This window comes from Eschrichtius robustus, chromosome 9 (assembly GCF_028021215.1).
Source record: "Eschrichtius robustus isolate mEscRob2 chromosome 9, mEscRob2.pri, whole genome shotgun sequence".
NCBI lineage: Eukaryota > Metazoa > Chordata > Mammalia > Artiodactyla > Eschrichtiidae > Eschrichtius > Eschrichtius robustus.
Window position 1 is genome coordinate 39,056,398 of NC_090832.1, and position 27,773 is coordinate 39,084,170.

General features: G+C 35.1%; 1 protein-coding gene across 1 annotated transcript in view; it reads left to right on the plus strand.

The window, feature by feature from the left end:
- Positions 1-27,773, plus strand: part of TRDN (triadin) — a 341,870-nt gene that overhangs the window by 192,821 nt on the left and 121,276 nt on the right. Inside the window, exons 14-19 of the mRNA XM_068550829.1 lie at positions 4,856-4,909; positions 11,471-11,500; positions 20,525-20,554; positions 21,280-21,297; positions 25,149-25,181; positions 25,301-25,327. Coding sequence (XP_068406930.1) covers positions 4,856-4,909; positions 11,471-11,500; positions 20,525-20,554; positions 21,280-21,297; positions 25,149-25,181; positions 25,301-25,327 — 192 coding nt within the window. The remainder of the gene's footprint in view (positions 1-4,855; positions 4,910-11,470; positions 11,501-20,524; positions 20,555-21,279; positions 21,298-25,148; positions 25,182-25,300; positions 25,328-27,773) is intronic.

Here is a 27,773-nt window from a genome sequence, read left to right on the forward strand (position 1 = left end):
GACCTGGAGTGATCATCTGGGGCTGCCTCTTTGCTTTAAGCAGATACATTGAGGACCCCTCGAAAACAGATATCTATCTGGCAACCCCAGGAATGGGACCTCACATCTTCCCATGGTATCACATTCCATTGTTTTATTAGCTGTATGGCAGAAGGCTTTTTCTTAATCTAAATGGAATCAGCCTTCCCTTTAACATGCCAAATATTTTTTAAAGTGAAAGGCCAAATCATGTGTCTCATTCATACTTCTTTTTATTAAAAAAAAGAAAAGTTTCCTTCTTTTAATTGTTTAAATAAATCTATACCTTGATCTTCAACTCTAAATTCTGAATTGTTAAATGTTTAAGAAACCTGCCATTCTTAGACATTCAGAGAGCTAGATGATGCCATGAGGGGAAATGCCCGTTACTCTAATTGTAAATATTCTCACTGATGTTTTCCAGTTTCTTTTCTCCCTAAGCTTACTTCTCTTCAAATAATATAGGAAAAATGTGATTCCATGTGTAGAAACTGTAGGTAGATTTTGACTTATATTTAATTAAAACATCAAAATTATTTTTTTCAAATTAAGAAATATTTAGAATAGTTTTTATGGAAAACATAGTCTGTGCTCTTAAAGATTAAGAAAAAAATCAGGAGAATATTTTAGCAAACCTTGAAGAATCTTTTTTTTTTCTGAATTAAACTCTATAATGCTATGATACTAGGTTAAAGGCTATTTAGATTCTAAAGCAAATACAATGTACAAAATACATTCCTCGATCAGAAGATTTTCTGGAAAAAAATAGTCTAGCTAAATTATGCTACCTATTGTAAGCAATGCTGCCAGCTTATTTAGATTCTTAACCTCTAGCAATAACAGATTATTTTGATAAATTATTCATATTTCTGCACTGTGCACCTTTTGCAATTTGCATATCTGGCAGCAAATAGGCTCTCCTTTCAGGCTTCAGTCCCCTTGGTCAGACAGGATGGCCGAAGGCTGCTTCATGATTAATTTCATCTCAGTGGGGTTATTATCATACTGAAATTAGCAATGCCCCTGAAATATGCTTTCCTGGAGCTACAGGCACAAGAGGCTTAGTTAGTTTAAGAGCTTTTAACCATATAGTAAATTTTAGCTTAATTGTTAACCTTTCTCTATTTGGGGAGTATCTACACCTAAAAATAATACTGGATTTTACAAGACTAGAAAACAATAATTTAGAGCTTGATTTACCAGCTCATTGGATTGCAGGATAATTTGTCATTAGTTTCTAGTATCTTATTTAAAAAGGATGTATACTTTTGAACGATCAAGGCGGTTTTTATATTGCTGGTTCAAAGTTTACTGCTGAATCAATAAATATTAATTTTTCTTCCGGTTTGTGTAAAAGTCATTCAGCTTTTCTATATTTAGTTTTCTCACCTAAGAACAGTCTAAATGCCTTGTACCATGGCAGAAGTAGCAAGAGATGGCTTTTAAAGAAACGTTTCTGGAAAATATTATAAATTCAGTGATTTGGGGTTGGGAAGAACTGGAAGATTGCTTAGAAAATATTTAAAATGTAAGTATGGTTCTCTACAATGCCATTATTGTTCATCTGCTGTCTGTTAGTCAAAGACCAATACTGGACTCACAGTGCAGCAATCTACTTGCTGTTAAAGTTATGTGAACCCTGCATTTGAAAACTCAATGGATTAACCATTCACATTAAAAGAAGTCAGAGTATAAACAGAGTCCTGTAGATGAAAAGTTCATGATATTAAACTAATATTTAAACCTATATGCAAAAATTGATTTCTTAACAAAGTATTTGCAGACTCACAATATTTTTTCAGTTTGTTAAGTCAGACTGTTTCATGCCTAAGGAATCAGAAGACACTAAAACATTTGGCTAATCTGATTCATGACAATTTGTTTATATAAATACAACATGTTTCAGGAAGCTAAGAATACTAAGTATTCTGATAATTTCCTGCTAAAACATTCCCAGGAGACGTATACTGACACTTAAATCTAGGTCCATCCTGTCTCTGATTTTGAGCGCCAAAATATTATTTATGGATTTCAGAATTATTATAAACTTCAGTTGAATTTTCTTATTGTCCTGTGTTCTTATTTAAATCACTATTTTATTTCAAAAACATAACTATAAAAACTATCAAATAAAAAATTGAAAAAAGGAAAAATTATTTGATATAATAAAATTTTCATTTGGGCTGCGTGTAGTAGAGGCAGTGAGTAATACAGAGGAAATAAGACTGGCCATCACTTGATAATTTTTGAATGGGTGTTGAGAGCACCAATGAGATTGGAGCTTATTATACATTTGTTATTTTGTTATATATTTGAAAATTTTCCTAGTAAAAGGGTAGCTTCATTTGCAGTTGGCAGTAATCAAAAGGAGAGAGAAAATTATGTATACTGAAAACTTGTCTATAAAGATTTAATTTGTTTTCACTCTTGTGTAGTTTTTGTCTGGCCTTCTTAATGTACATTTATGGTCTCAGAGTTGCTTCCTTCTTAAAGCGTTGGTTTTGAAAATGGAAATACTGTACACTAGCAGATGTCAAATATGATCACCCCTGCATGTGTCCTCAATAGATTAGAGGCTGACAGAGGAACCGAATGATCAATGGGAGAAGTTATTAATAAGGCCCTAAGAAAAGCTCTCCATAATTCACAATTGGGTATACCGGGTGGGCCAATAGAATCTTAGGCATGGAGAACTCGTTTAGAATCAGTGGTCTAAGAAGACATTAAAAAAAAGAGAGAGAGAAAAGATAGGTGGAAATTTGACTATAAAAATGCTAAGGTACTTTACTGACAACTATTTTTAAAATCTTTTTTTTTCTTTTTTTTAAATCAGAACTACTCTACAGTTCTCTGATTTGTTGATATCTTGAAGTAGTAAAACACCTAGGCAGTTTAGGGTACTTTTGATGATCTTTCCTATGTAGTCTTGTATCCTTTCATCCACCTTTTCATTCACCAATTATTTATTAAGTACCCACTAAATGCTAGTTATAGGGTAGAGTAATACTTAGAAATATATTAGTTAGAATTCACTATCTGTATGTAAATCTTGATTAATTCTGATTTGAGACCAACTATTCTAGATGTGACAAAGGTAGCACTAACATGATAGTTGCATGTTCCTCCAGGAATAAAAGAAATTAATAATAAAAAGATCATAGGTAGAATGGACTCAATTTAATTTTGACAAAAGATATTTTGTCTTAAGAAATAAGTTTAGGAATAATGTAAACCATATATGTGGATAAATAATATTTCTTTTATATAAAAACAGGATGAAAAATTACTATTTTTGTGTCATGATTATAATACAAATGAATAATTATCTCACCAACAAGAGGTAAAGCATGAATTAGAAATTAAACCTCTGGTGTTTGGCCAATGAAACACTGATTCTTTGCTTATGATTCTTGACCAAGTTATTCTGATGCAATCTTGTTATTTTATAATTCTAACTAGGATTATAATATTAACCTGTAATCAACATTTGATGATAATTAAATGAAAGATTATAATATATATGTGTATCAACTACTACATTTACACCTAGCTTAGTACATACAAATAATAGGTCCTAAATAAATATGTGATAAATGAGCAAATAAATATTAATACCTAAAACAAATGACCAAATCTTCCTTCCCATGTTGTTAAATGATAATTCAATTATTGAAAACTTAGTAAAGACAATCATGAACAATTATTTAGTGAAATGTGAAATGATCCATTGCTTTTAAAATCTTTATTTCTCCTTTATTTTCATGCTAATTAATCAAATAATATATTTAAATGTCTATGGTATAAGTGAGGTTTTCTTGGTACCCCGTTTCTTTAAAGAGAACATTCTGAACAAAGAAAAAAAAAAAAAACAACCAACAAAACCCCCCTAAGACAAGAGGGAAGAAAGATTCAAAATGAAACTTGCTCATACTCTCCCAACACATATTGTTGCCCAGGGCCATGGTTATAGTTGATGGGCACCACAGCAGTGTAGGGAATGACATCTTAGGTCAAAAGCTTATCCTGGAATTTGGTTGTTCTGGGCTTTGTTCTCTTATTAGTTACTCAGTGACCTTCAGTGAGCCACTTTATTTATGTCTTAATGCTCCACGCATTTCAAAGGGCTAATCATACAGAAATAATATACAAAGAATTCTGAGATTTACAAATTCAGGTGCTAAGGGCTTCCTTGGTGGTGCAGTGGTTGAGAATCTGCCTGCCAATGCAGGGGACACGGGTTTGAGCCCTGGTCCAGGAAGATCCCACATGCCACAGAGCATGTAAGCCCATGTGCCACAACTACTGAGCCTGCACTCTAAAGCCTGCAAGCCACAACTACTGAGCCCACCTGCCACAACTACTGAAGCCTGCGCACCTAGAGCCCGTGCTCTGCAACAAGAGAAGCCACCGCAATGAGAAGCCCACACATCGCAATGAAGAGTAGCCCCAGGTCACCCCAAGTAGAGAAAGCCCACGTGCAGCAACAAAGACCCAATGCAGCCAAAAATAAATAAATAAATAAATTTAAAAAAATCAAATTCAGGTGCTAAACGAATGCAAAGTATTCCATGGTCAATTAACAGTGAAGCAAAATAGTTTTGGGAAACTTTATTTTATGATTTTATTTGGTTCAGTTACTTTATTTCTGTCTCAGTAAGCCGAATTCTCAGCGGTTCTCCTAATAATTGTGTTCATTTCTTAACAAAAATTCTGAGTGCCAAGGGCAGTGTTTTTATGTTTGTGTTTTTATAATTTTTCCTTTTTTTGTTGTTATATATCCTTCTGAAATAGTACTTCATGGTAATTTATTTATGTCTCTTTTTTTTTTTTCCATAAGATCCTGGCAAAGTCCCAGAAGCCAAACAAGGGACAATAAAAATTGCAGCACAAGGTAGGCAATAAAACACTTAAAAAGTCTATTGCTTTTTTTAAAAAAACTTACAGTAGCACTTTATTGACAATAGCCAAAGCTGTTTATTGCAGAATAGCACCATCTGCTGGGTTATTATAGAAAACATTTTGTTGTTGCATGAAGATGCACATTTTAAGAATTTATTTAGTAATTGGAGAAAGTGCAACTGAGAGTAATGCCACATTTGCAGAGGAGACACTGAATGACCCAAGAATTCATATCTTGACTCCAGGTTTGTCATTGAGCTTTTACTTGTACATCCAAAAATAAACCATGGATTAATTGATACATAGAAGATAATATGATGGACAGATAGAGATACCCAAATATATAAAATTTCCAATGTTTTTAGTTATGCATTTTAATTTGTGTCATACTAGAAAATTCAGTCAGAATGTTATTAAATTAATACTACTTCATCTGTATACTGAGACTGCAAAAATCAGATATGACTACAAAGTAATCATCCTAGCTTTTATGAGCCATCTGAGAAAATCTGTTTTATCACTCACTAATATCTTTGGGACATCAGAAGTGGTTTTGTTTAAGAGAACTTTAGGAAATATATTGATTCTTTAAATCATCAGTTTAGGAAAAGTACTTCTTTAAAATAATTTTCCTGTAATGTTATTTTTTAACTATCACCTGAAATCACATCCTTTGAGAAAGCTACTCTAACTCTATTGTCCACTTTATAGAACACTCTTAGGAAAGAAAAAGTAAAATATTTACTGGAGAAAATCTTTATTTTTTCTCCTTTGCCACATTATACTGCATTGACCAATAAAGGAGATGCATTTAGGTGGTGGTACATTTGTTTCTGTGCAGAAGGCCCTGTAGCAGACTTCTCAGCACATGACGTGATTCCATCTGAAAATTTTCTGTTACATTTAATACTGGACCCAACGATATACAGAATCATCCTAGTAAATATTGGTAAAATGGCTTGACTAGCCATTTGACCCAATCATGTTGTTTATAAAGTATATGTGCTAGAATGGTGAAGAACTATGATACAAGGTTTTAGTTTTCATTTGATCATTGGGTTGCTCAACAAAACTGATTCTTCTTTAGAAGAGTTCTGATCAGGAATGTCATTAATATTATGGGAGGTAGAAAAGCAGGGCAAATATTATCATCACTTTTGTGTTTTCTATTCATGAAAATGCAGCTCAGAGCGGATTCCTTAAGTGAATGACTACCTAGTTCAAGAATTATTGCAGTTAATGCATATATGTTCTCATAAAAAAGCACAATAGCCTGGCACAGTCTGTTTTAACTGAGGCTTCTGAAGGTCATGGTAGGTGTGGAACTATGACTCGAGGCAGGCACTTAGTGTTACTTCAGCCTCCTCTTAGAGGAGTTCAGGGGAGAGAATTGAAGAGATATCTGGAAATCTGCTTCAGATTTGAGCTTGGGGCCATGGGCTCTTCACTTTTACATTCCAAGTACATTGGATTAGGCAGACTCAGAACTTAACGCTTTCAGAATAAAGCATTTATTGTTGAGTGAATAATCAGGTAGAGTTTCGAAGGCTTGTAAAACTATCCTTTTATGAGATTAGATGAAAGTGCTGATTGAGAACAGTGTACAAGGCAAGAGTTAGGGGCTATATATATATGTTCACTAAATTGTAATGACACATCAAAGCAGGGACACACCAAACAGGGATAAATGTCACTTGTGTTGTGCACATACTCAGTAGACCTTTTGTAGACAGGTTTTATAACACCACAGCTGCATAATTAAATTATGCATAGAAGTAATTAATATTTGCAAGTACTCCATGTGGAGACAGCTTAAACACAATGGCAATACTGCTATAGCAGAGACTGATAATTTTGATAGATACAGTGACAAAATTGACAGTGATGTTTATAGTGGGGTAAAAGTTATAGAGTATATCTCTTCATTTATTTATTTATTTTTTTACTTTTATAACAAAGGAACTATTTAAACCCTAGTTTTATATAAATTATGTATATATGTACATATTAATTATAATTAAGATATAGCATTCTTTTCTGGAAGTACTTAAAAAATTATTTTAACAAAGAGTTTGGAGGCACTGAGAAGACAATGACATAAATGTCTTTACACTACAGGAGATTACAATTTGGAGGTATGAGAAATTTAAGTAACAACACAAATTGAATATCTTGTAGTGCTGAATTGAATTGTAGAGATAATAAATGCCAAAGAATTAAGACAAAGTGATTTTCAGTAAGAGGGATTCCTCATGGATGAGGGGTGACGAGTTTGTAGCATGACTAAAAAATGAACTGGAAGAAAAAAAAGCATTTCTAGTAAGTGGATGACTTAAGTAGATATAAAGAGTTAGCGATAATTATGAAAGGTTGTTGTCATTATCAAGACATGAGACAATAACCTCAGCTAGGATGGCGCAAATGACTTTAGAGAAATGCAAATAAGGTGAACATTTTGAAGACATAATATTTGATAAATTATACAGATGAAACAAAGAAAAAATAAAAATGGTACTGAGCTTTCGAGTGTTGGTGAATAGGATCATTATAATTGTCATAGTGATAAGTCCCAGGGGAAGGAATGAGCTTAAGGGAAAAGAAGAGGATTCACTTTTGGGCAGGTTTATGTTGAGCAGACGGAATGTTATCCAGGCAATGATTTTTCTGTAGCCAGTTAGAACTTAGATGGGATATCAATCTAGTTAATAGATATTACACAATAAGTTGTGGTGCAGGAATGGAATATAGACCAAATTGGGGAAAGGAAGGAGAGAAATAAGGAATTTTTTTTTTTTTTTTATAAATTTATTTATTTTTATTTTTGGCTGTGTTGGGTCTTCATTGCTGCGCATGGGCTTCCTCCAGTTGCAGCGAGCGGGTGCCACTCTTTGTTGCAGTGCATGGGCCTCTCATTGTGGTGGCCTCTCCCGCTGCGGATCACGGGCTCCAGGTGCCCAGACTTCAGCAGTTGTGGCTCGCGGGCTCCAGAGCGCAGGCTCAGTAGTTGTGGCGCACGTGCTTAGCTGCTCCGCGGCATGTGGGATCCTCCCGGACCAGGGCTCGAACCCGTGTCCCCTGCACTGGCAGGCAGACTCCCAGGGAAGTCTGCGCCACCAGGGAAGCCCCAGGAATCATTTTTTAATCAGTTAGGTGTAACAGCTAGGAAGACACCTGTTGAGAATGAAATGCCCGAGTGAGGACAGGAACCATAATGGAACTCACCTTAAAAGATGGGTCTACATCAAATATTTCCTAAATTCCTATCTCAAGATACTGCAGTTGATACTCTGGTGTGGTGCTACCACTTACCTCTCATGATGTACCAGAGTATTGGATCTTACTCTGTGCATAAATCTAGGGATGTGCCTGTGGAGTCCTGTGGGTGGGTGGGTGTACATTTGGAAAGGGGGACAGTACACTGAGCCAGGAAAATGGTATCTCTATTTCCTTTCAACTACTGAGATAATTGTAGATTCACATGTTATCTTAGTTTAGGCTGCTATAACAGAATATCATGGGTGGCTTAAACAGTAAACTTATTTCTCAGTTTAAAAAAAGATGGGTCTATATGCATCTGTGTTAGTGTATTTCAGTGTAATTTTTTTCCTTTTGGTCTCAAAGCAAACATTAAAAGTATCCCATCTATTAGAGAAAAAAAAGAACAAAATAACTAAAATATTAGCCATTGCAGTCTCAAGATTGCTTTGGCTATTCGGGGTCTTTTGTGGTTCCATATAAATTTTAGGATTATTTGTTCTAGTTCTATGAAAAATGTCATGGGTATTTTGATAGGGTTTGCATCAAATCTGTATATTGCTTTGTGTAGTATGGACATTTTTACAATATTAATTTTTCCAATTCAAGAACATGGGGCATCTTTCCATTTCTTTGTATCATTTTCATATTGCTTTATCAGTGTTTTATAGTTTTCAGAGTATAGGTCTTTCACCTCCTTGGTTAAGCTTATTCCTAGGTATTTTATTCTTTTTGATGCAATCTTAAACAGGATTGTTTTCTTGCTTTCTCTTTCTGATAGTTCATTATTAGTGCTTAGAAAAGCAACAGATTTCTGTATATTAATCCTGTATCCTGCAACTTTACTAAACTGATTTATTAGTTCTAACAGTTTTTTGGTGGAGATTTCAGGGTTCATTACAGTCTCATTACGATGTGAAAAACAAGAGCTAAATAGTTAAGAATCACTTCCACTCAGTAAATCAGTCATCCAGCCATCGTAATCCAGTTAAATAGATTAGAGTCAGGTGAGCTGAATTGAGTGCCAGCAGTGGGACACATGAACAAAAGTTACAAAACCATTCTGGAAACAGTTGGACCCTGAAACCCTGGTTTTGATTAACTTCTGGGTGGGAATCCAGCTTGACAGATCACATGGCTTTCCAGATGACAGTGAGTAAAACCCACCAATCTTCAAGGGATACAGGGCAAGAAGCAAAGCCAGTGTCAGTTATGAAGGAATAAGTCAAACTCCTTGGTTCAGCTCTTTTCTCTGTTACTGTAAAGTTAAGGGCTGAAATTATTTAAGAATGTTAGAATGGGGAAGAGGAAAGTGTGTAATACCCGCATACCTGCACACCCACGTGCACATGTGCACATCGTTCTTCTTGGATTATTTAGGAGTCAAAAAAATTCAAAGTAGCTGCAAAAGGTTTTGCCACTTCTTTGAGAAATTTGTTTCAGAGCTTTTCTTCTCTGTGGAATTCATAAGAGATGATGGTTCTTCAAAGTGTGTTCATGTTCTCAGTCTTCTTTCTGGCATTGGTTGTGCCTCAGAAAGAGTGGGTTTATTGCTCAACTGATGAAGTTAGGGATCAGGGCCACTCCCTTGCCAGAGACCCTCCCAGGACCCTGGGAAGGACCACAGCAATTTTTAATTTGTGATTTTGTGTCATTTTATTTTGTTTTTCTTGAAAGAGCCCTCTACCTTCACACTTTGACCCAACTTGAGAGAGATTATGACTTAAATGATGGGAGATATCTGGAGATAATCTCCCATAGAAAAACAAAGTAAATTCCTCTTTTGCAACATCTGAAAGGACAACACCATTTCAATTCTTGTCCTTATTCTACAAGCTCCAGGTAAAATTCAAGTGAATTCCAGAATCAAATGTATACATGGTGGGTGATTTTGAAAATTATGGTGCTTCTTGAAGGAAATTCTTATTTGTAAAGCAAAGAACTAACTACAAATAAGTCTATTGAGTCAAACTCAAAGGGTTTGCTGAAATAATGCCTGGTGGCTTTGAAATCTGTCCGACAGTGTCCATATCCTTTAATTCATTTTAGTTATCTTTATTACTCTCCTCACTATATCATTGGAATAGGCAAATTTCTTAACTTAAAAACATTATAGATATAAATCCTCTCTACATTTTGTATGCTATTAATTAAAACTCCATTAAAAAGAAACAAATGTGACAAAGTAGAATTAATTTGCTTGTAAATTTACTTTTTTACTCTGAAAGTAATGGTATATTAATAACATTTAGAAAACAGATTTTAAAAGGCCTGTAATACATTAAAATAATAAATTTAAATATATTCCCTTTCAGTCTTTTGTTCCTGATTTTTATACCCAATTCTGCTTCTTGCTCACTATGTGAACATGTGTAAATCATTTGATGTCTCTAAGGCTTAGTTTCTTGCTCTGGGCTGCCTTTCTTAAAAGGTTGTTATGAAGACCAAAGAGAGAATGTACATAAAAGTGTTTTGGCAATTGTAGAACAGAATATAGGTCCAATGTAGTCCTGGATGTTGGTTGAAAGTGGTCCCCCAAATTCACAGGAGGAATTACCTTAAGGGATGTACATGACCTCTGATTCAGTTAATGTGGCTTAAGACATCATAGGTTTGCTTGGAACAATTCCAAGATGACTGAGCCTCCCGCAAATGCTCCCTTCCAGTAACACACATAAACTACAACTTGGATCCTAGTTTAGACTCATGATCTAGGATTAGATGAATTCCACCACAGAGGAAGTCAGAATTCAAAGGTAATTAAAGTGTGCCGCGCCTTTTCTCTATGTAAATGATGATATACATTTGCTAAAAGGAGGGTGGGATTTTCATTAACTTTCTGAAATGATACATTTTATACACTGTTATTGTAACTATGTAAAATAAACTGGTATATAATTCTTCGGTAACTAGGCACAGATAATTTATGGACTCCATTTATTTTCTGTGTAGATCTATTCCTTTTATTTTAGAAGTGATTGTGGTTTGGTCAGATATAACAATTTCAAACCTAAAATGGAATTATGCTAAACACATACTTATTATTTTAGCTCCTTGTCTGTGTAACAATATATTTTTATTCTCCTTTTTTGGTTTTATGTTTATATCTGAATTAAAAGAAAAACTTTATATGAAATAATATTTTCAATTTATTCTCTTATTTCAGATTTGGATGAATTAATTTGTGCATTGATAACCACTAAGTTTATGAATATATGCAGTACATCCTCATATTCTCAGTTTTCTGAGGAATGGTTACTTAATATGTTTTAACACTATTTTCTTTCCCTTATTTCAGCAGCAACTAAAAAAGATGAAAAGAAGGAAGGTATGTTTTATGCAAAGTTCCACTATGCTTTTTGTGTGAACAATTTACCAATAATCAGAGTTGAATTTTGACTGCCAGCTTGTCTGTGTTTACTTCGGATCTATTATGTGCATACATTTTGTGTGAATGTGTTTTTTCTAGAACATCACTTCACACGAAAGGGTGAACTACTTTTTTAAAAAGTAATTTTAATCTAATCTTTCTCAATATACAGGGGGTAAAACACAACCTCTCAAAATCCCGGGCCTCCTATTTCATTAGCAATTTTATCAAATTTCAAAAATACGTAAAATACAGACCCATTTTCTCATATTGACTACTTGTATCTCTGACACTGACAAGCAACTGATGTTATTTTGTTCATTATGTTGAAAATAAGTCATAGTCCATCACTTGCACTCCACCTCCCTTTGTCAGGATGTCTTGATATGGAGTCATTTATTCCCTGCTGTCAAAAAGAGACTGCACCTGATGGACTTATACAGGCAAGACAGATTTTATTCAAGACTATTGCGATAGGGGTCAAGTCTGTTTACAAGAGGAGAAATTGAACTCAACTCCACTGAAACAAAAATGAGAGTTTTAAAGTTCTGGTGTGAGCTCGTAGAAAAGCACTGGAGGATGTTGGTGGGTTTGGGGTGGGAGCTGGTCAATGTGATGAGGCCATCTGGGTTTTTTAATTTCCTATGAAATTAGGCTCCTACCCTTCCACAGAGACTGGGATATAGGACCGCTATCTCCTTTGATGATTATGTTTCAAAGTGATGTCTTGCAGATCTTGAGAAAGATATTTCTGGTTGTAGAAGATTTATGTTTCAAAGGGACAGAGAAAGAATTTACAACTGCCAGTTTTCTAAAGTAAATGCTCTGCTAAAAGGGTGGTCAGGGGCCTATAGTCAAGAAGAAAACTGTCTAAACTTTATTCAAGTTGATGGGAATGTTAAGGCCTTCTAAGTCACTGTGAATCCATTTAGAGATGTTTCTAATGCACAGCCTGACTACTCTTAGATAGGGTCTCTAGCTATCACTACTGTTTATTAATCTAGGCTTATTTTCTCAGTAAAAATAGCATGTAGATACAAGCAATCACTTATGACTTTGAAAATGACAATTATATTCTAATTAGTGTTCATATGATCTGAGTAAAAATAAGAAAACAAGTGTTATATTTTATATTTAGTATCATCAGAATTTTACATAGTCGTGATAGCTTGGGAGTCACATTCTGTTTCTGTTAAACAAGAATCTAAGAGTCAATAGATCTGAGAAGGAGAAAATATTTTAGTTGGTTATTACTTACCTAGGAGAAAAAAAACATAGTATCATAAAAGTCAACTAATACATATCACTGTGTTTAGTATAAAGGCATAGAAATCAGTATTAATTCCCCATATACACATAGCAAATATTTCAGTGCATTTTGGAAATTATATCATTTATATGATCAACATTGTGGTGTGTATACAGAGACCTTACAAGAAAAAAGAGTAAGTTCCTGACACAGCTTTTGACAGATAGTAAGTCCTCAAAGATGTTTATCTTCCCTCCATCCTTCCTTCTTCTGAATAAAGAACAATTTACCATTTGATTTAGGTAAAGGAGTAATATGAACAGTTATTTTTCCACTCATTGGCATTCAAACCAAAGTATTAGAAGACTTTTGGGTATATGAAACAGTAGTCAAATTACAATTCACAGCTATAAGCTTTATATGTATTTTTTTCCCCTCATTGCTCTGCTTGGTTCTGTTTTTCCTGAATTATGTGGCTTTTTTCACTTTTCTGCAAAATTGTCCATATGCGATGGACAATTTTTGGAAGAGTCTGGGGAGCGCAAGCAGAGCTTTGCTCTTGGAGATTCAAGTAATCCAGTGTCCATCACCAGCTGTGAAATATATAAAACATATACTCCTGACTATTTCTTAATATTACCATCACTATCATCATCATTATTATTAAATTGTCATTTCCAAAGGGTTTCATAGATTATCTCTCATCTCTTGTTTGGAAAACTTTTTAAATTGGTAAGATGATGATATTTAAGATAAAAACTATTCAGCGTAATTTTCATTGCTCTCAATGTATAGTAGGAGAACAGGCTTAATGGCCAGCTGTTCTAGGCAGTGGCTTGATTTTACATTTCACGAGTTCCTATTTCCCTCTCTGTATCTTCTTTTAAGCAAAGCAGAGGAGGTATATGGACTTAAGCTTCTTGGTTCTTGTTTCTTATTTTCGATGATCTCAATAAAGATTATAGAAATCTTTTCCGTAGAGGCAGGAAGCACATTTTCCTCAAATGAGGCAAGTTTAATACAAATCATCAGGTGGCATACAATTTGGATTTTCAGTATTTTATTTTACACAAAGTTTATTCACGTTCAACCTTTTTGGATATAGTCAAAGATAACTAATGGTTGACAACTTTCCTGAAGAAAAAGAGAATAAGGGGGGTTTCAGGGATTTAATTAGAATGCTCTTGAGAAGTTTTTGTGGTGAATTTTAAAACACAGAAATAAAAGTGCATATGAACTTCTTTATGATAAGCAGGCATCAGGCCACAAAGAGCTTCTCGCATTAGTGAACTCTGAAGATTTGCTGTTCATATTAAGATCTTATTACAGCATGTCTCATCAAATCTCTTTCACAAAACTTAGCAAGAGAGACCCTTGGCTCCATTGAGCTTTCCCCATCAAGTTTACTGTTGTTAGCAGTTTTGGTGTCAGAGCAAGCATATCTTAGCCTAAGTAGAGTAACATTTCTGACTAAATGTTCAGCTGAGGTCCTTCTGTGACGAGACTTTTTTCTACTGAAGTTGCCACTCTTTCTCCCTCGGCAGACACTTTCCTTGTGATTTATTAACACACGTTCTTACTGTCCATCAGGTTCTCAAAGTCAAAGTCCTAATCAAATTATATTTTTCTTTATAAACATATGCTTATTCCTTTATTTCTTCTTATAGAGTCATCCCATTCTCTTTGCAGACACCAGGACTCAAATTGTAGTGTAAACTTTGACTCCTGTTTTTCCTTTGCCACTAAAATTTAGTCCTCCGGAATTTTTAATTTGACTAAACTCTCTTGTCTAATCCATCCTAAAGTCATTAGAAAAGCTAATCTTCACTCACAGCCTCCATTCCTTCAGTTGCGACCTCACATCCTTGTTTGTTACCTCATGTTGGTCTTACTAACCTCTTGCATGAACCAGGGAAACGATCTTGAAAATCAGAGGTTCTCAAGATGTGGTCAAGGACTACTGGAAGTACCTGAGACCTTTTCAGTGGTTCTGCAAGATCAAAAATATATTTATAAAAATATGGATTTATCATTTCCTTCTCACTCTCATTCTCTCATGAGTGTGCACTAGGGTTTTCCAGAAGCTACATAATGTGTGATATTGCAACAGAATGAATGCTTAAGGAGATATGCGAGTCCAACTATCTTTGCCAGACATTAAGGAGATTCACAAAAGTGTAAAACAAAGTCCTTCATCTCATCATTTTTTTGGTATTGGAAAATGTATTTGTCATAAAAAGTATATTTACGGTGACAGGTAACAGGTTTTAAATTTTTTTAATGAATAAATATATATTTATATATTTTAAAATATTATCAACTTTATTTTTTAAAATTATAAATGTCGTAGATACAACCTACATAAATAAAAGCTGTTTGGGGTCCTTTACAATTGTTAAGATTTTTAAAGGAGTCCTGAGATAAAAAAGTTTGAGTATCTCTGACCTAAATAATCATTCTGCCTGTAATGTTTTCCTTAAATATTTTCTTCCAAAATACTGAACTGACTTCATGAAACACTTTATGTCATTACCTATTTAAAATAGTCAGTGGCACCACACTGACCACAGAACATAGTCTACAAGCCTTAACCTGTAATTTAAGTCCCCACAGAGTGTTTCCTGACCTCCTGTCAAGCACGTATCAAGGCAAAGTCAAAGCCAAGGCCTGACAAATTCCACCAGTAAAAATACAATGATCTCTTTTGAGATTGAGACAATTTATTACTTTCATGGCCAGCAAAAGCAAGGGTATCTAAAGGTGCCAGCTCTTCATTGTCCTTGTCCCACACACCAAAAATTCAACACACCAGATAATTCAATACAAGTTAGGGACACCTTTTTGCTGAGGACTCAAATCTGGACTACAGCCAGTGGTCTGCAGGTCTGTTCTCAAAGGGTTCTCGGCAGGAGGACCCAGGAGGTGATGAGAAGTTGTCTCATGACAACCTCCAGGAGAGACAGAGAGGCATGTGGAAGATGACCTCATAGAAAGTCCTCATAGGCCTCCCATCCCCTTACGTTCTTCAAGGATCACAAGACATCCTGCCAGACTCAGAATTAGCTGTGGTTCAGATCTTTGCCTGAATGGCATATATGGCTAGTGCAAAGCCACCAGGGCACCGTGGTGGAACCTGTACTCTACTCTCCCACCCAGTTTCTTCCTTTATATATTATGTATTTCATCCATACTAAGTCACTTTCAATTTTACATATACAATGTGCTGTCTAGCCATTGTCCCTGCTATTATCATAATAGATCTTACCCTTTCCTTTTCCTTCTATGAATACTCAGTGTTCTTAGGGCTCAAGATAAATTCTCTTCCCTCTAGGATCAGGGTCCCTGACCTCCCGGGGAACCAGGCCGCACAGCAGGAGGTGAGTGGCGGGCGAGCGAGCGAAGCTTCATTGGCTGCTCCCCACCGCTCCCTATTACTTGCATTACCGCCTGAACCATCCCCCACCCACCTCGTCTGTGGAAAAATTGTCTTCCATGAAACCCGTCCCTGGTGCCAAAAAGGTTGGGGACCACTGTTCTAGGATGTCTGTCTGACCCTCCCAATTAAATATTTTTTCTCTTTCATTTATAATCTCCCCTCAGAGTTTTTGTGTACTTCCTTAGTATTGTTTATTTCATGCCCCTTGTACTTCATATTACTTGCATCATTTTCCTTCTATTCTACTTGACTTTAACACTTTTGACTAAAGGGACCGACCATGTCTAATTCACTTTTATCCCCTACAGGAACTAACACATTTCCTTAGTTTGTACATTGCTCAACAAATATTTATTCTGTGAATGAATCAGTAATATCTAGGACTCTTAAGATAAATATTGTAGCCACAAGAAGTAAGAGTAGGCGCTAAAATTTTCATATCCCAGGCAAGAAAGGATTTTTTTTTCAAATTGGGAGTTGTATTATAGTGAGCTTTTTAGGTCTGGGAATTTACAGTCAATTACTAACAATTTTATCTTAAGGGTATATGATCATGAGCTGCTACTTGAGTTGCACTAGCAGATCTAGGTAGATCTCATTCAACTAACCTCAGCTTCGTTGACGAAATCCTAGGGGTTGGAAAGCCTGTGGGTGTTTTTTTTTTTATAAATTTATTTATTTTATTTATTTATATTTGGCTGCATTGGGTCTTCGTTCCTGCACCGGGGCTTTCTCTAGTTGCGGTGAGCGGGGCCTACTCTTCATTGCCGTGCATGGGTTTCTCATTGTGGTGTCTTCTCTTGTTGCAGAGCACGGGCTCTAGGCACGTGGGCTTCAGTAGTTGTGGCACACGGGCTCAGTAGTTGTGGCTTGCGGGCTCTAGAGCTCAGGCTCAGTAATTGTGGCGTTTGGGCTTAGTTGCTCTGTGGCATGTGGGATCTTCCCAGACCAGGGATTGAACGCGTGTCCCCTGCATTGGCAGTGGATTCTTAACCACTGCACCACCAGGGAAGTCCTCAAGCCTGTGGGTTTTTCAACACGGGTTATCTTCTGAAGAATACAGCTCCATTGAGAACTAGCCAGATGAGATTTATTATTTACTGTAACTAGGGCAAGACCAAGTAGAGTTGAATGCATGTGAGAATTAGTCCTAAATTCTAGGGCTTCATCATTGAGATCTGAAGAGGAATCATACTGAAAAACAATGCAAAGTTTCTGTTATTGTAATTGAATAAGGATGCCAATTGGCAAGTGACACACACACGCACACATGGCATACTTCATTACCTGATTTATTAGACTATCAGAGAGTTAATTTTTCCCTTCAATATGAATTGGTATTTCATTTTCCTCTGGCATCATTCATGAACATAATAGACCATACCTGATACATCGCTAAAGTTGAGTAAGTGATGGATTGAACAGATTGCAAACACATCACTGCTTTTCAATCAGCTGCTGTGGGTCTCGATGTTCTTAATAGAAGACTGTTGTTCAGATTATTGGGCAGATGGCCTTTAGGGAGGTATATTCACCAAGTAAGCCTTTATAATATTTTTAAGCCATTTCAGCAGAGTGCTGAGAGGGCATAATGAAGTTTAATAGCATGAGTATTAAGTGCTGGGACTAATAGCTCTTTAGGGTCGGTATGTGATCTTTCAGTTTTAAGCATTATATTTTTTGGTTGCTCAGGTATTTACTTGTATAAGTCTGCTGCTCTGTTGACTCCTAACCAAAAGACATGAAATTATGATGACATTTTAAGTACATTTCACTACAGCTCCCAGTTCTTACAGCAAATATATTGAACTTTAAAGACCTGCTTGATTAGATCATGACTTATTGTTTTACATTTCTACTTTATGAAATACTTTTCTTTATCTCAGTAAGTGATGTACTTTACCTGACCCTGGACTTCATGTTATTTTTATTCTTTTATTACAGAACAATGGATATCTAATGTAATATTTATCAATTCTTATTACCAGGGAAAAGAAAAATAGATTAAAAACAACAGGCATTCCAGACTTACATATATTATATTAAGCTTTTCGCCCCTACCCCATGCCAGCATCTAGTTGTAAAATAGGGGGGCTGGAAATAATCTTGTCCTAATATGCCACATTTTAGCCTCTGTTCAAACATTCTTCCCAAGCATTACCTTCAATTGTATTTCAACTGTAGGTGCCCACCATAATATTTCTGTGTTTTGCATATTGGCTGTACTCTGGGCTCAAAAGATTGCTCAACGAGGATCACAGAACCTCTTGGACAGGCAGAAATCCTATCCCAGTATACTGGAGCCAAACTAATTGATAAGTCGTGCTAGCCATTGAACTATCCACTTCATACTTTCATCTGTTGTGGTATGAGAATCTGTGTCTCCAAAAGAGTGGCCACTGCATATTATTAATAAATAGCTAGACATATGAGTAAGATGATAGATAACATTTATCACATTCGTATATGGAATTGTTTTATATAATATTTTTCTAATATTTGAATTAACTGCTACCTAATTAGGATAATTACTCATCAAGGAAACGAATGAGAAAGTGCTTGCAAAGCACATTTGTTTTAGATCATGAATTTGGTCCACTTCATTATAGTTCCTGATGAGAAAATGAATAGCAAGAAAACGATTGGGTTTTTGGGGTGAGGTGGCAGGTATTAAGAAAAATTTAGTCAAAAATTCTTTTTACTAAGTCATGCTGGACACAATAGTGTTTAATAAATGTTTACTCAATAAATAAGTGTTTCGTTTCAAGGATATATTATTTTAAAAAATAAAGTTTGTTTTTCTCTTAAACGTGAAACATAACCCAATTACAGAAAAAATAGAAATTCAGAAAGAAGACGTTGCAAAACATCATTTTAATGACCATGTTTTTCTATTATGTGGATATACTATGAATCCCATGAACAGTTCCCCTACTGTACGGAGGGTACTGGTTAATATTCCCCTTATTTAGAGGTATAAAACAATGTCACAGACAAAGCATCTTCCTATAAGATTTTCTTATGACAATTTTGCATGTTTCTCCTTGGAAATGTAGAAGTTGAACTACTGTGTCAAAAAGTATGCTCATTTTAATGACTTTCTAGATTTTTTTTCCCAAGTTGCTCTCCTAAAATGTGTTTTCAGCTTCTACTTCTGTGGAAGTAGGTTATTACTTTCACCACACTATTACTGTTACTGATGATCATTTTCTCATAAAACAATTCAGTTGACAATCTAACTGCCTTTTGTGAACAGTCTCCTACTCACTGTCATCTTCAAACATTTTAGGTCCATTATTCATTGTGGAACTATAATCATGATCCATCTACATCACTATAAGGCACACAGATTCATTAACTTCCAAATTGTTAGTGAATATCTATTGCTCTAGGTTCTAAGCCATATAATTGTCAGCCAGAGAACACTCTTTTGCAAGTATAAATTCATAGTTCATTATTTTGGTTCTAATTTCAGTAATATTCAGATAATTTCAAAACTAAGTTACAGAAGAGGTAAAAGAAAGAAAATAATATACAGAATGAAATATTCTAAGCAAAAATTTAAGATGCCTCCATTCTAAAATAAACAAGTTAAAAAAAACACTTGTTTTTAATTTCAAGTGATAGGAACAGACAGTTTCATGGTATAAAAATACTGGAAATAATAAATTTCTCAGATATAGGCTGAACACCCAAAAGACTAAAAATTGAATAGATGGCTTTTGACCACTGAATGCGTGTTACTACATAGCAGTTACTAAATAAATGATATGTTCGTCAGTAACCCATGAGCCATCATCACCTGTTTCTTTTTCATTACAATACGAATAAGTTAATGTTTGTATTGGGAATGCATCAATTTTTTCAAGGAGAGTACAATGCATTTCACCAGGATTGCTATAGATTGAACAAATGAATAAATTGCCAACTAAATTCATGGATTCCAACCCATCTCTATAGAAACAGACAGTATATCTGCCCAGTTTGACTTTTTATTAAAAGGTCATTAGCTGCTATAGACACAATGTAATTTCTATGCAAATTAGATATGGATATTTTCCTTTGTATTTTTTCTATATTTTATACATCAAAAGTTTCTCACTTCTTGCCTTAATCTAATACTCTTCCTCTCAAAAACAGAATAATTTCGCTTTAAGCCCCATATTCTAGAAATACAACATGCAATCAATCCATTTCATTGAAAATGATTTCAGAGTGTATGGACATTTTGTTGTGAGCTTATCAGTTGTTGATTTTTCTTATCTGCTTTGTCAGTAATTTATATTTGTATTTTCAGATTCCAAGAAAACAAGAACAACTGCAGAAGGTATTGGGAATATTTCCTTTTTCTGTCTTATATTTAACGAACCCCCAAGCAGCATTCCTTTTTAAAGGAGTCACACAAAAGAAAAAACTAAATATGGGATAAAAAAGAGAGAGAGAAATATTGAAAAAAAAAGAAAAAGAGAGAGAGTCAAATCTTTCCTGACAATAATGCTATGAGAAATATTTGGCAGTAATAAAAATAAATATTGCCTATGTTTACCTTTCACAGTAATTATTTTCAAAGAAATGTTTGCTGGACAAGAAATTGAACGATGTTCAGTAACAAGCATTTACTTTGCTAGAAAGCATAAATTTAATTAATCTTGGATATACCAGCATCGATGGAACTCAGTAGTTCCTTTAAGTCTTGAATAAAATCATAAATCATGTGGCAAGTATACCTGTGTCTTTTGTATTTGTTCCTAAGGGTTTATGTGTACAGGGTGTTTATGTGTTCACATACATTTAAGAAGACTACAAGATATAAATCATTTTAAATAGTTAAACAGTATAATCCTAGGTTCATTGTCAAATAATGCTTTACAATTAACTTATGGAAACACCTATGATAATCAGCAATACCTCCGAGCAACACTGAGAAATTTAAGGGGAGAGAATGGGGGGAGGCGTTGGAAACATTACAGTCTAATCAATGTGTTGAGGGAGTATACTTTATCTTTGAAAGTTTCATGAGCAATGGCTTTCTGTTTATATTTCTTTCAACAGAACTACCCAAGGGAAAAAGTAAGGAAAGGCATGCAAATTATATATTTTTTCTATTTACTGCTACTATTGGCCTGCTGAAATACTTAGACTTGCGGTTTTCAATCTCCCTTTTCTATGTTTTATGCATGTGAACTCTATTTTTTTTTTGTCAGAATGAAAGACTATACAACCTGGGGAGGGGGTGGTCAGAGTGGACTGAAAAGCATGGCACTCTTTCTTAGAGTCCTTTTTCAAATTCATGCAATCGTCTAATAACATTATCCACAGTCTTAACCAAAAAATATAACTTCATTCCATTAACCAAAACTGTATTATGTTAGTGGAAATATAGTCTCTGTAATCTGGTTAGTTCTGTAGCTAGAATATAGAACAGAAGTTCTTTTTCAGGTTAGTTTTACAATCTCTTTTCTGTTTTCTTTGTTCTTGTAATCCATAAATATTTTGGCATGTTCACATGATATATGACATTTTGTCCATAACAATGTCCTTTTTCCCTACAAGCACTATGAGCTCTGTGAAACTGCATTGTTTGGAATGCATAACTTAGGCAGCACCCACTGTTGCTATAACACATTATTAAAGCTTGCTTGCTAACAATTCAGTAAAGCTTGATGCTTTGAGGTTGCGTCTTTTGCAAATGTATACTCTTCTCTGAAGAAAAACAAACAGAAACAAGAAATATCAACTTAACCTTATTCAATTAGCCATTAATAATCATTCCATTTCCAGGTATGCAGAGCTTTAAAAAATCCTAGTGAAATTAAAAACATGTTTTAAAATATATACCAATTTTAAAAAAAGATTTACATGCATTTTGGTCCTGCAAAGGTCAGGACATTGAGACCGTTCATGTCATAGAAGTTCTAAAATGTCCTATGGAGAGAATCATGAAGTTACACTACAACTCAGCCAAGGGGAACAGTCTATCTATAGAGAAGTATGTGATATTTCAATCCCAGATTTATGTGTGTGCACAGCTGCTGATGGGCACTGGCACACTGATACAGAAACCACTCTATAAACCATTGCACCAGCAGGGAAATGGAGGACAACTGGAGATTTGAAAAATGGTATTAAATAATACATAGGTAACCTTAAGGCCCTTGCTTTATTACAGTCTATATGATTTAAAATTTCCCACAGACACACTGCAGCTCCTTGACAATCTTCAGAGTATTGATGTATTGATATATTTAATAAATAAACATGCCTTCCCAGGCATTCATTTAACATTCCAACTGCTTCCCTCCTTGGGAAGTTCTGTGGATTGACTTTGGCAGTAATAAGGACAAGAAAAAGAATTTTCCTCTAAACAACTACTAATTCTTTTCAAATTAACTTATTTGCTCCAGTTTATCATCTGGACCTGCTTTTGTTGTTATTGTCGCATCTTTGAATTTGCTGGATTCAGTTGTTGTTGTTTTTACTTTAAGATTGCTTTATTCAATTATACATCTCCAACCCTATATTCTTATTTTGCTTTTGCTTTTCTAGTTACCACAACTTAAAAGTTGGTTGTGCTTTTGTTTTTTTTGCAGTCTAAAACAAATCATGGTAGGGAAAACAGGGAGAAGAGTACATGGGACCTTCCTGTATATATTTTTGCTAACTCTAGTGAGCTATAATTTTTTCCAAATAAAAAATAAAAATAAAAAAATCAATTATAAGTATGATTTGGCAGTCCCTGTAGATATAAGCATGAATTAATTTGTATTTATTTATTTATTTATTTTTGGCTGTGTTGGGTCTTCGTTTCTGTGCGAGGGCTTTCTCTAGTTGCGGCAAGCAGGGGCCACTCTTCATCGCGGTGGGCGGGCCTTTCACTGTCGCGGCCTCTCTTGTTGCGGAGCACAGGCCGCAGACGCGCAGGCTCAGTAGTTGTGGCTCACGGGCCCAGCTGCTCCGCGGCATGTGGGATCTTCCCAGACCAGGGCTCGAACCCGTGTCCCCTGCATTGGCAGGCAGATTCTCAGTCACTGCGCCACCAGGGAAGCCCTGTATTTATTAAGATAATTCAATAATTACATCTTGAATTATCCCATATAATAAATGCACTTGACAGCCTTTTCTTGCACATCATCCCAAATTTGCACGGGTATTTTTCTGCTTATACAATTACTTCCTGATATGATTGGAAGACCCTTATTTTAACTTTGAAATCTCACAGATAACTGGTAATTGATTTTGATGCATACCCAAAGCTACTATCAGTATTTTTTTTGATTGTTATTACTTTACAAATTTCTTAGAAATGTTTTGATAATTGGTGGTTCAGTTCAGCAATAAATTAAGCAATGCATTTAATTACTCCATGTTTTCCAGACAGTTTTTGTTAATGTTCTTACCTGTGTTTAATTTTAGCTAAGTCACGTATGCTTCTTACCTTTGACTTGTAACACTTGGTCAAGCCATTCGTTTTATTTGTTTTATTGCCTGCCTGCTATCTTGGGAGTGAATAAATTGCTCATTATACCTTCACAAGTACAAGCGTGGTAAACAAAATTGTACACTTGAGAGACTGATGAGATAACCATAGGAGATTCGATGACACTCTATGTTTCTAAAATATAGTTCTTAGGGGCTTCCCTGGTGGCGCAGTGGTTGAGAGTCTGCCTGCCAATGCAGGGGACGCGGGTTCGCGCCCTGGTCTCGGAGGATCCCATATGCCGCGGAGCAACTGGGTCCGTGAGCCACAACTACTGAGCCTGCGCGTCTGGAGCCTGTGCCCTGCAACGAGAGGCCGCGACGGTGAAAGGCCCGCGCACCGCGATGAAGAGTGGCCCCGCTTGCCGCAACTAGAGAAAGCCCTCGCACAGAAACGAAGACCCAACACAGCCAAAAATAAATAAATTTAAAAAATGCTGGCTTCACTCCTAGAGAGTTTCATTATAAAAAAAAAAAAAAAGAAATAAAATAAAATATAGTTCTTAGAATTCTTCCAGCATAAACATCTTCTAGTCTCCAAAATATATTCATTAAATGAAACGAAGAAATCTCTTTATTTTTTTTCTTTAAAAAATCAGATAATAATGTGTCTATGTTGAAGTATTTCTTGAAAATCATTTAAATTAATTTGGCAAGCTTGTCAAGTCAAAATAAGTAAGAATAGAAATGTAGAAAATAGCACTTCATGTAAAATTAGTACCTACACTTCATATAAAATTAGTACCTACACTTCATATAAAATTAGTGCTTATTATAATACAAATGTCAGCTTAATTTTGAGGCCAGAATGATTCTTCATCTCATATAACATTGGCAAAAGTGGGTTCTTAAAAAGGAACACTATCTGAAAAATACTCTATAAGGAGCATTTGTCCTAAAAACAAGGGAAGTGTGTTTTGCTTCCCCCTGAAAGTTCTTAGTCTATTTTTAGCGTCTTAAATCTGCCTCAGCAAAGACTTTGTCTTAGCTAAACAAATACCTTTGCAATATAAGAAAATTTCACCTTAGGAGAGAAAGTCCAGAGGAAATCTGTTCATCCTTATCTGAGAATTATTTTAAAACAGCTGTAATAATTATCCTTTATGCTTACTTTTTATCCCAAATTTATTTCATGTTGATCTAGTAAGAAAGGAAATTAAAATTTTTTCCATCCTTTATAGACCCTACTTTATCTTTCTAGTTTATTATCCATGAAAAATTTTAATTCCTCTAATATTCAGAATAATTTTTATTGCTGTTCTGTGAGGGAAAACAGAGGAAGATTGGAAAAACTCTTTTTAAATATACGTCGGATATTAGTCTTTTCATGGCAGCTATTATTGGTGCAATACAGCACTAGACATATATGTTTCTTTGTGTTAGGACAATTAAGTTGTGACACATAAAATTGGAATAATAATAATAACAAAAATAATATGTTTCAGAACAGGAAAAGAAAGAAAAACATGTAGAATCAGGTAACTGTTTTTAAATTCCTCTATCCTCTTAATTTCAAGATATTAACTTGCAATTGAATAATGAAATGTGATCAAATGGTATAAAGTGTTGAATTTTTTTCTTTTCTTGTTTGATACAGCAAAGTCACCAAAGAAGGAGCATTCAGGTGAGTCAGACTGGGGTTGCTGGGGTCTTTCTACCTGATGTCCAAGGTTTATTAATGATGTACCCTCAGACGGGGGTAAGGGCCATGACTGGAAAGGGCAGGAAACCCTTCCATCATATGAGATGTCTTTTTTCCAAGTTCTTCTCGTACAGTTAACACCAATGCCATGTTAGAAAATGGAGGCCAAATAGTACATTACACTCTTGCTACTCAATGTGTGTTCTGTGAGCCAGCAGCATTAGGAGCGCCTGAGAGGTTGTTAGAAATACAGAATCTCTGGTCCCACCCCAGATCTACTGAATCAGCATCTGCAACTTCCTAAGATCCCCAGTGCATTAGTCAAAGCAGTGTTTGAGAAGCACTATTTTACAGTTTAGGGTAGAAAGCAAAAACAAAAACAAAAACAAAACCCTTTCTATTATAAGTGCATCTGACATTGCTTTGTTTTGAAAATATGAAATATTCAATTCCAGCAAATATTCTGTCTCTATTCAAAATGTTATTTAATGACACATCTTGAGTACTCAGGGGAGTTGCAATGAGAGTAGAAGTAGATTTTGTCTTCAGTCAATTTATATTCGAATGAGGGGAAAAAAGTGAACTGACAATCAGACAAGCAGAAAAACACATATACAAACAAACAGAAACTAAGAACGCATTAGGTGTAGATACCAAATGATTTTCTTAAAGGTTTCTGGCATTTAACTTGCCCTATTTGTTGTTTCAAATGAAAATAAATGCAACTCCTGCTCATGGAACTTTACTGATTGTGTGTGTGTGTGTGTGTGTGTGTGTGTGTGTGTTTGTAAGCTGTCATAACCTCATATAATGTCCATTAGTCACTCCTTCCATCATATTTTATTTAAATGGAAATAGCATTTACATTGGCAATACATTAAAATAGCAATTACAATATTATGTAAATAACCATGCAAATCTAGCTCAACTATACTCCCACCCCTGTCACAGACCACAGCAAACTGCAGATTCAAAACCACATTTCATATTCTTCTTCCAGGTTTATAAAACTTCCTCAGAAAACCCAAATCCATTTAGGAGTTTCTCCAGTTAGTTCCCATAGCATCATTTTCTTTTCTATATAAAAACACTTAACATACTCTTATAATCATATTACCTTTTCTTTTTTCCACTTTAAATAGTCAGAAATTAGAATATGAAGATTGTTTTTTATATCTTTATCCCAGAGTGCCTATCATAATGTCAGGAACATTTTAGGAACTTGAAAATGTTTGAGTGGATGAAAAGAGAAATATCAAATAGGATAATCATATTTTTTAAAAATATAAATATGAATGACTTTTAAATAATTTACAATATGAAATAATCACACATTTCACACTTCACATTAACATTGACATTACTTACCTTTGGGAAGGAATGAATGTTTTTGTCTACCTTACAGAGAACAGATTATGTGTTTGGGGGTAACATTCCCATAACTGGGCCATAACACGTATTCTCACTTATGTACATATGCAGAAAGCTGAAATAGAGCATACATCAGAGAAACGTATAAACACGGGGAGACAAAGAATGACTATGGGTATAATCAGTTTTAAGAGTTTTTTTTTTTTTTTTTGGTTAAATGATTTTATTTTTATGAAAAAAATTTTTTTTTATTGTGGTATAGTTGTTTTACAATGTTGTGTTAGTTTCTACTGTACAGCAAGGTGAAGTAGACTTCCCTGTGCTTTACAGCATGTTCTTATTAGTTATCCGTTTTATACATATTAGTGTATATATGTCAATCCCAATCTCCCAATTCATCCCATCAGCCGCCCCCTTCCACTTTCCCCCCTTGCTGTTCATACGTCTGTTCTCTACATCTGTGTCTCTATTTCTGCCTTGCAAACTGGTTCATCTGTACCATTTTTCTAGATTCCACATATATGCGTTAATATAATACGATATTTGTTTTTCTCTTTCTGACTTACTTCACTCTATATGGCAGTCTCTAGGTCCATCCACATCTCTACAAATGACCCAATTTCATTCCTTTTTATGGTTGAGTAGTACTTCTTTGTATATATGTACCACATCTTCTTTACCCATTCATCTGTCGTTGGGCATTTAAGTTGCTTCCATGACCTGGCTATTGTAAATAGAGCTGCAATGAACATTGGGGTGCATGTGTCTTTTTGAATTGTGGTTTTCTCTGGGTATATGCCCAGTAGTGGGATTGCTAGGTCATATGGTAATTCTATTTTTAGTTTTTTAAGGAACCTCTGTACTGTTCTCCATAGTGGCTGTATCAATTTACATTCCCACCAACAGTGCAAGAGGGTTCCCATTTCTCCACACCCTCTCCAGCATTTATCGTTTGTAGATTTTCTTTTCTTTTTTTTTTAATTTATTTATTTATTGGCTGAGTTGGGTCTTTGTTGCTGCGCGCGGGCTTTCTCTAGTTGCAGCGAGGGGGGCTACT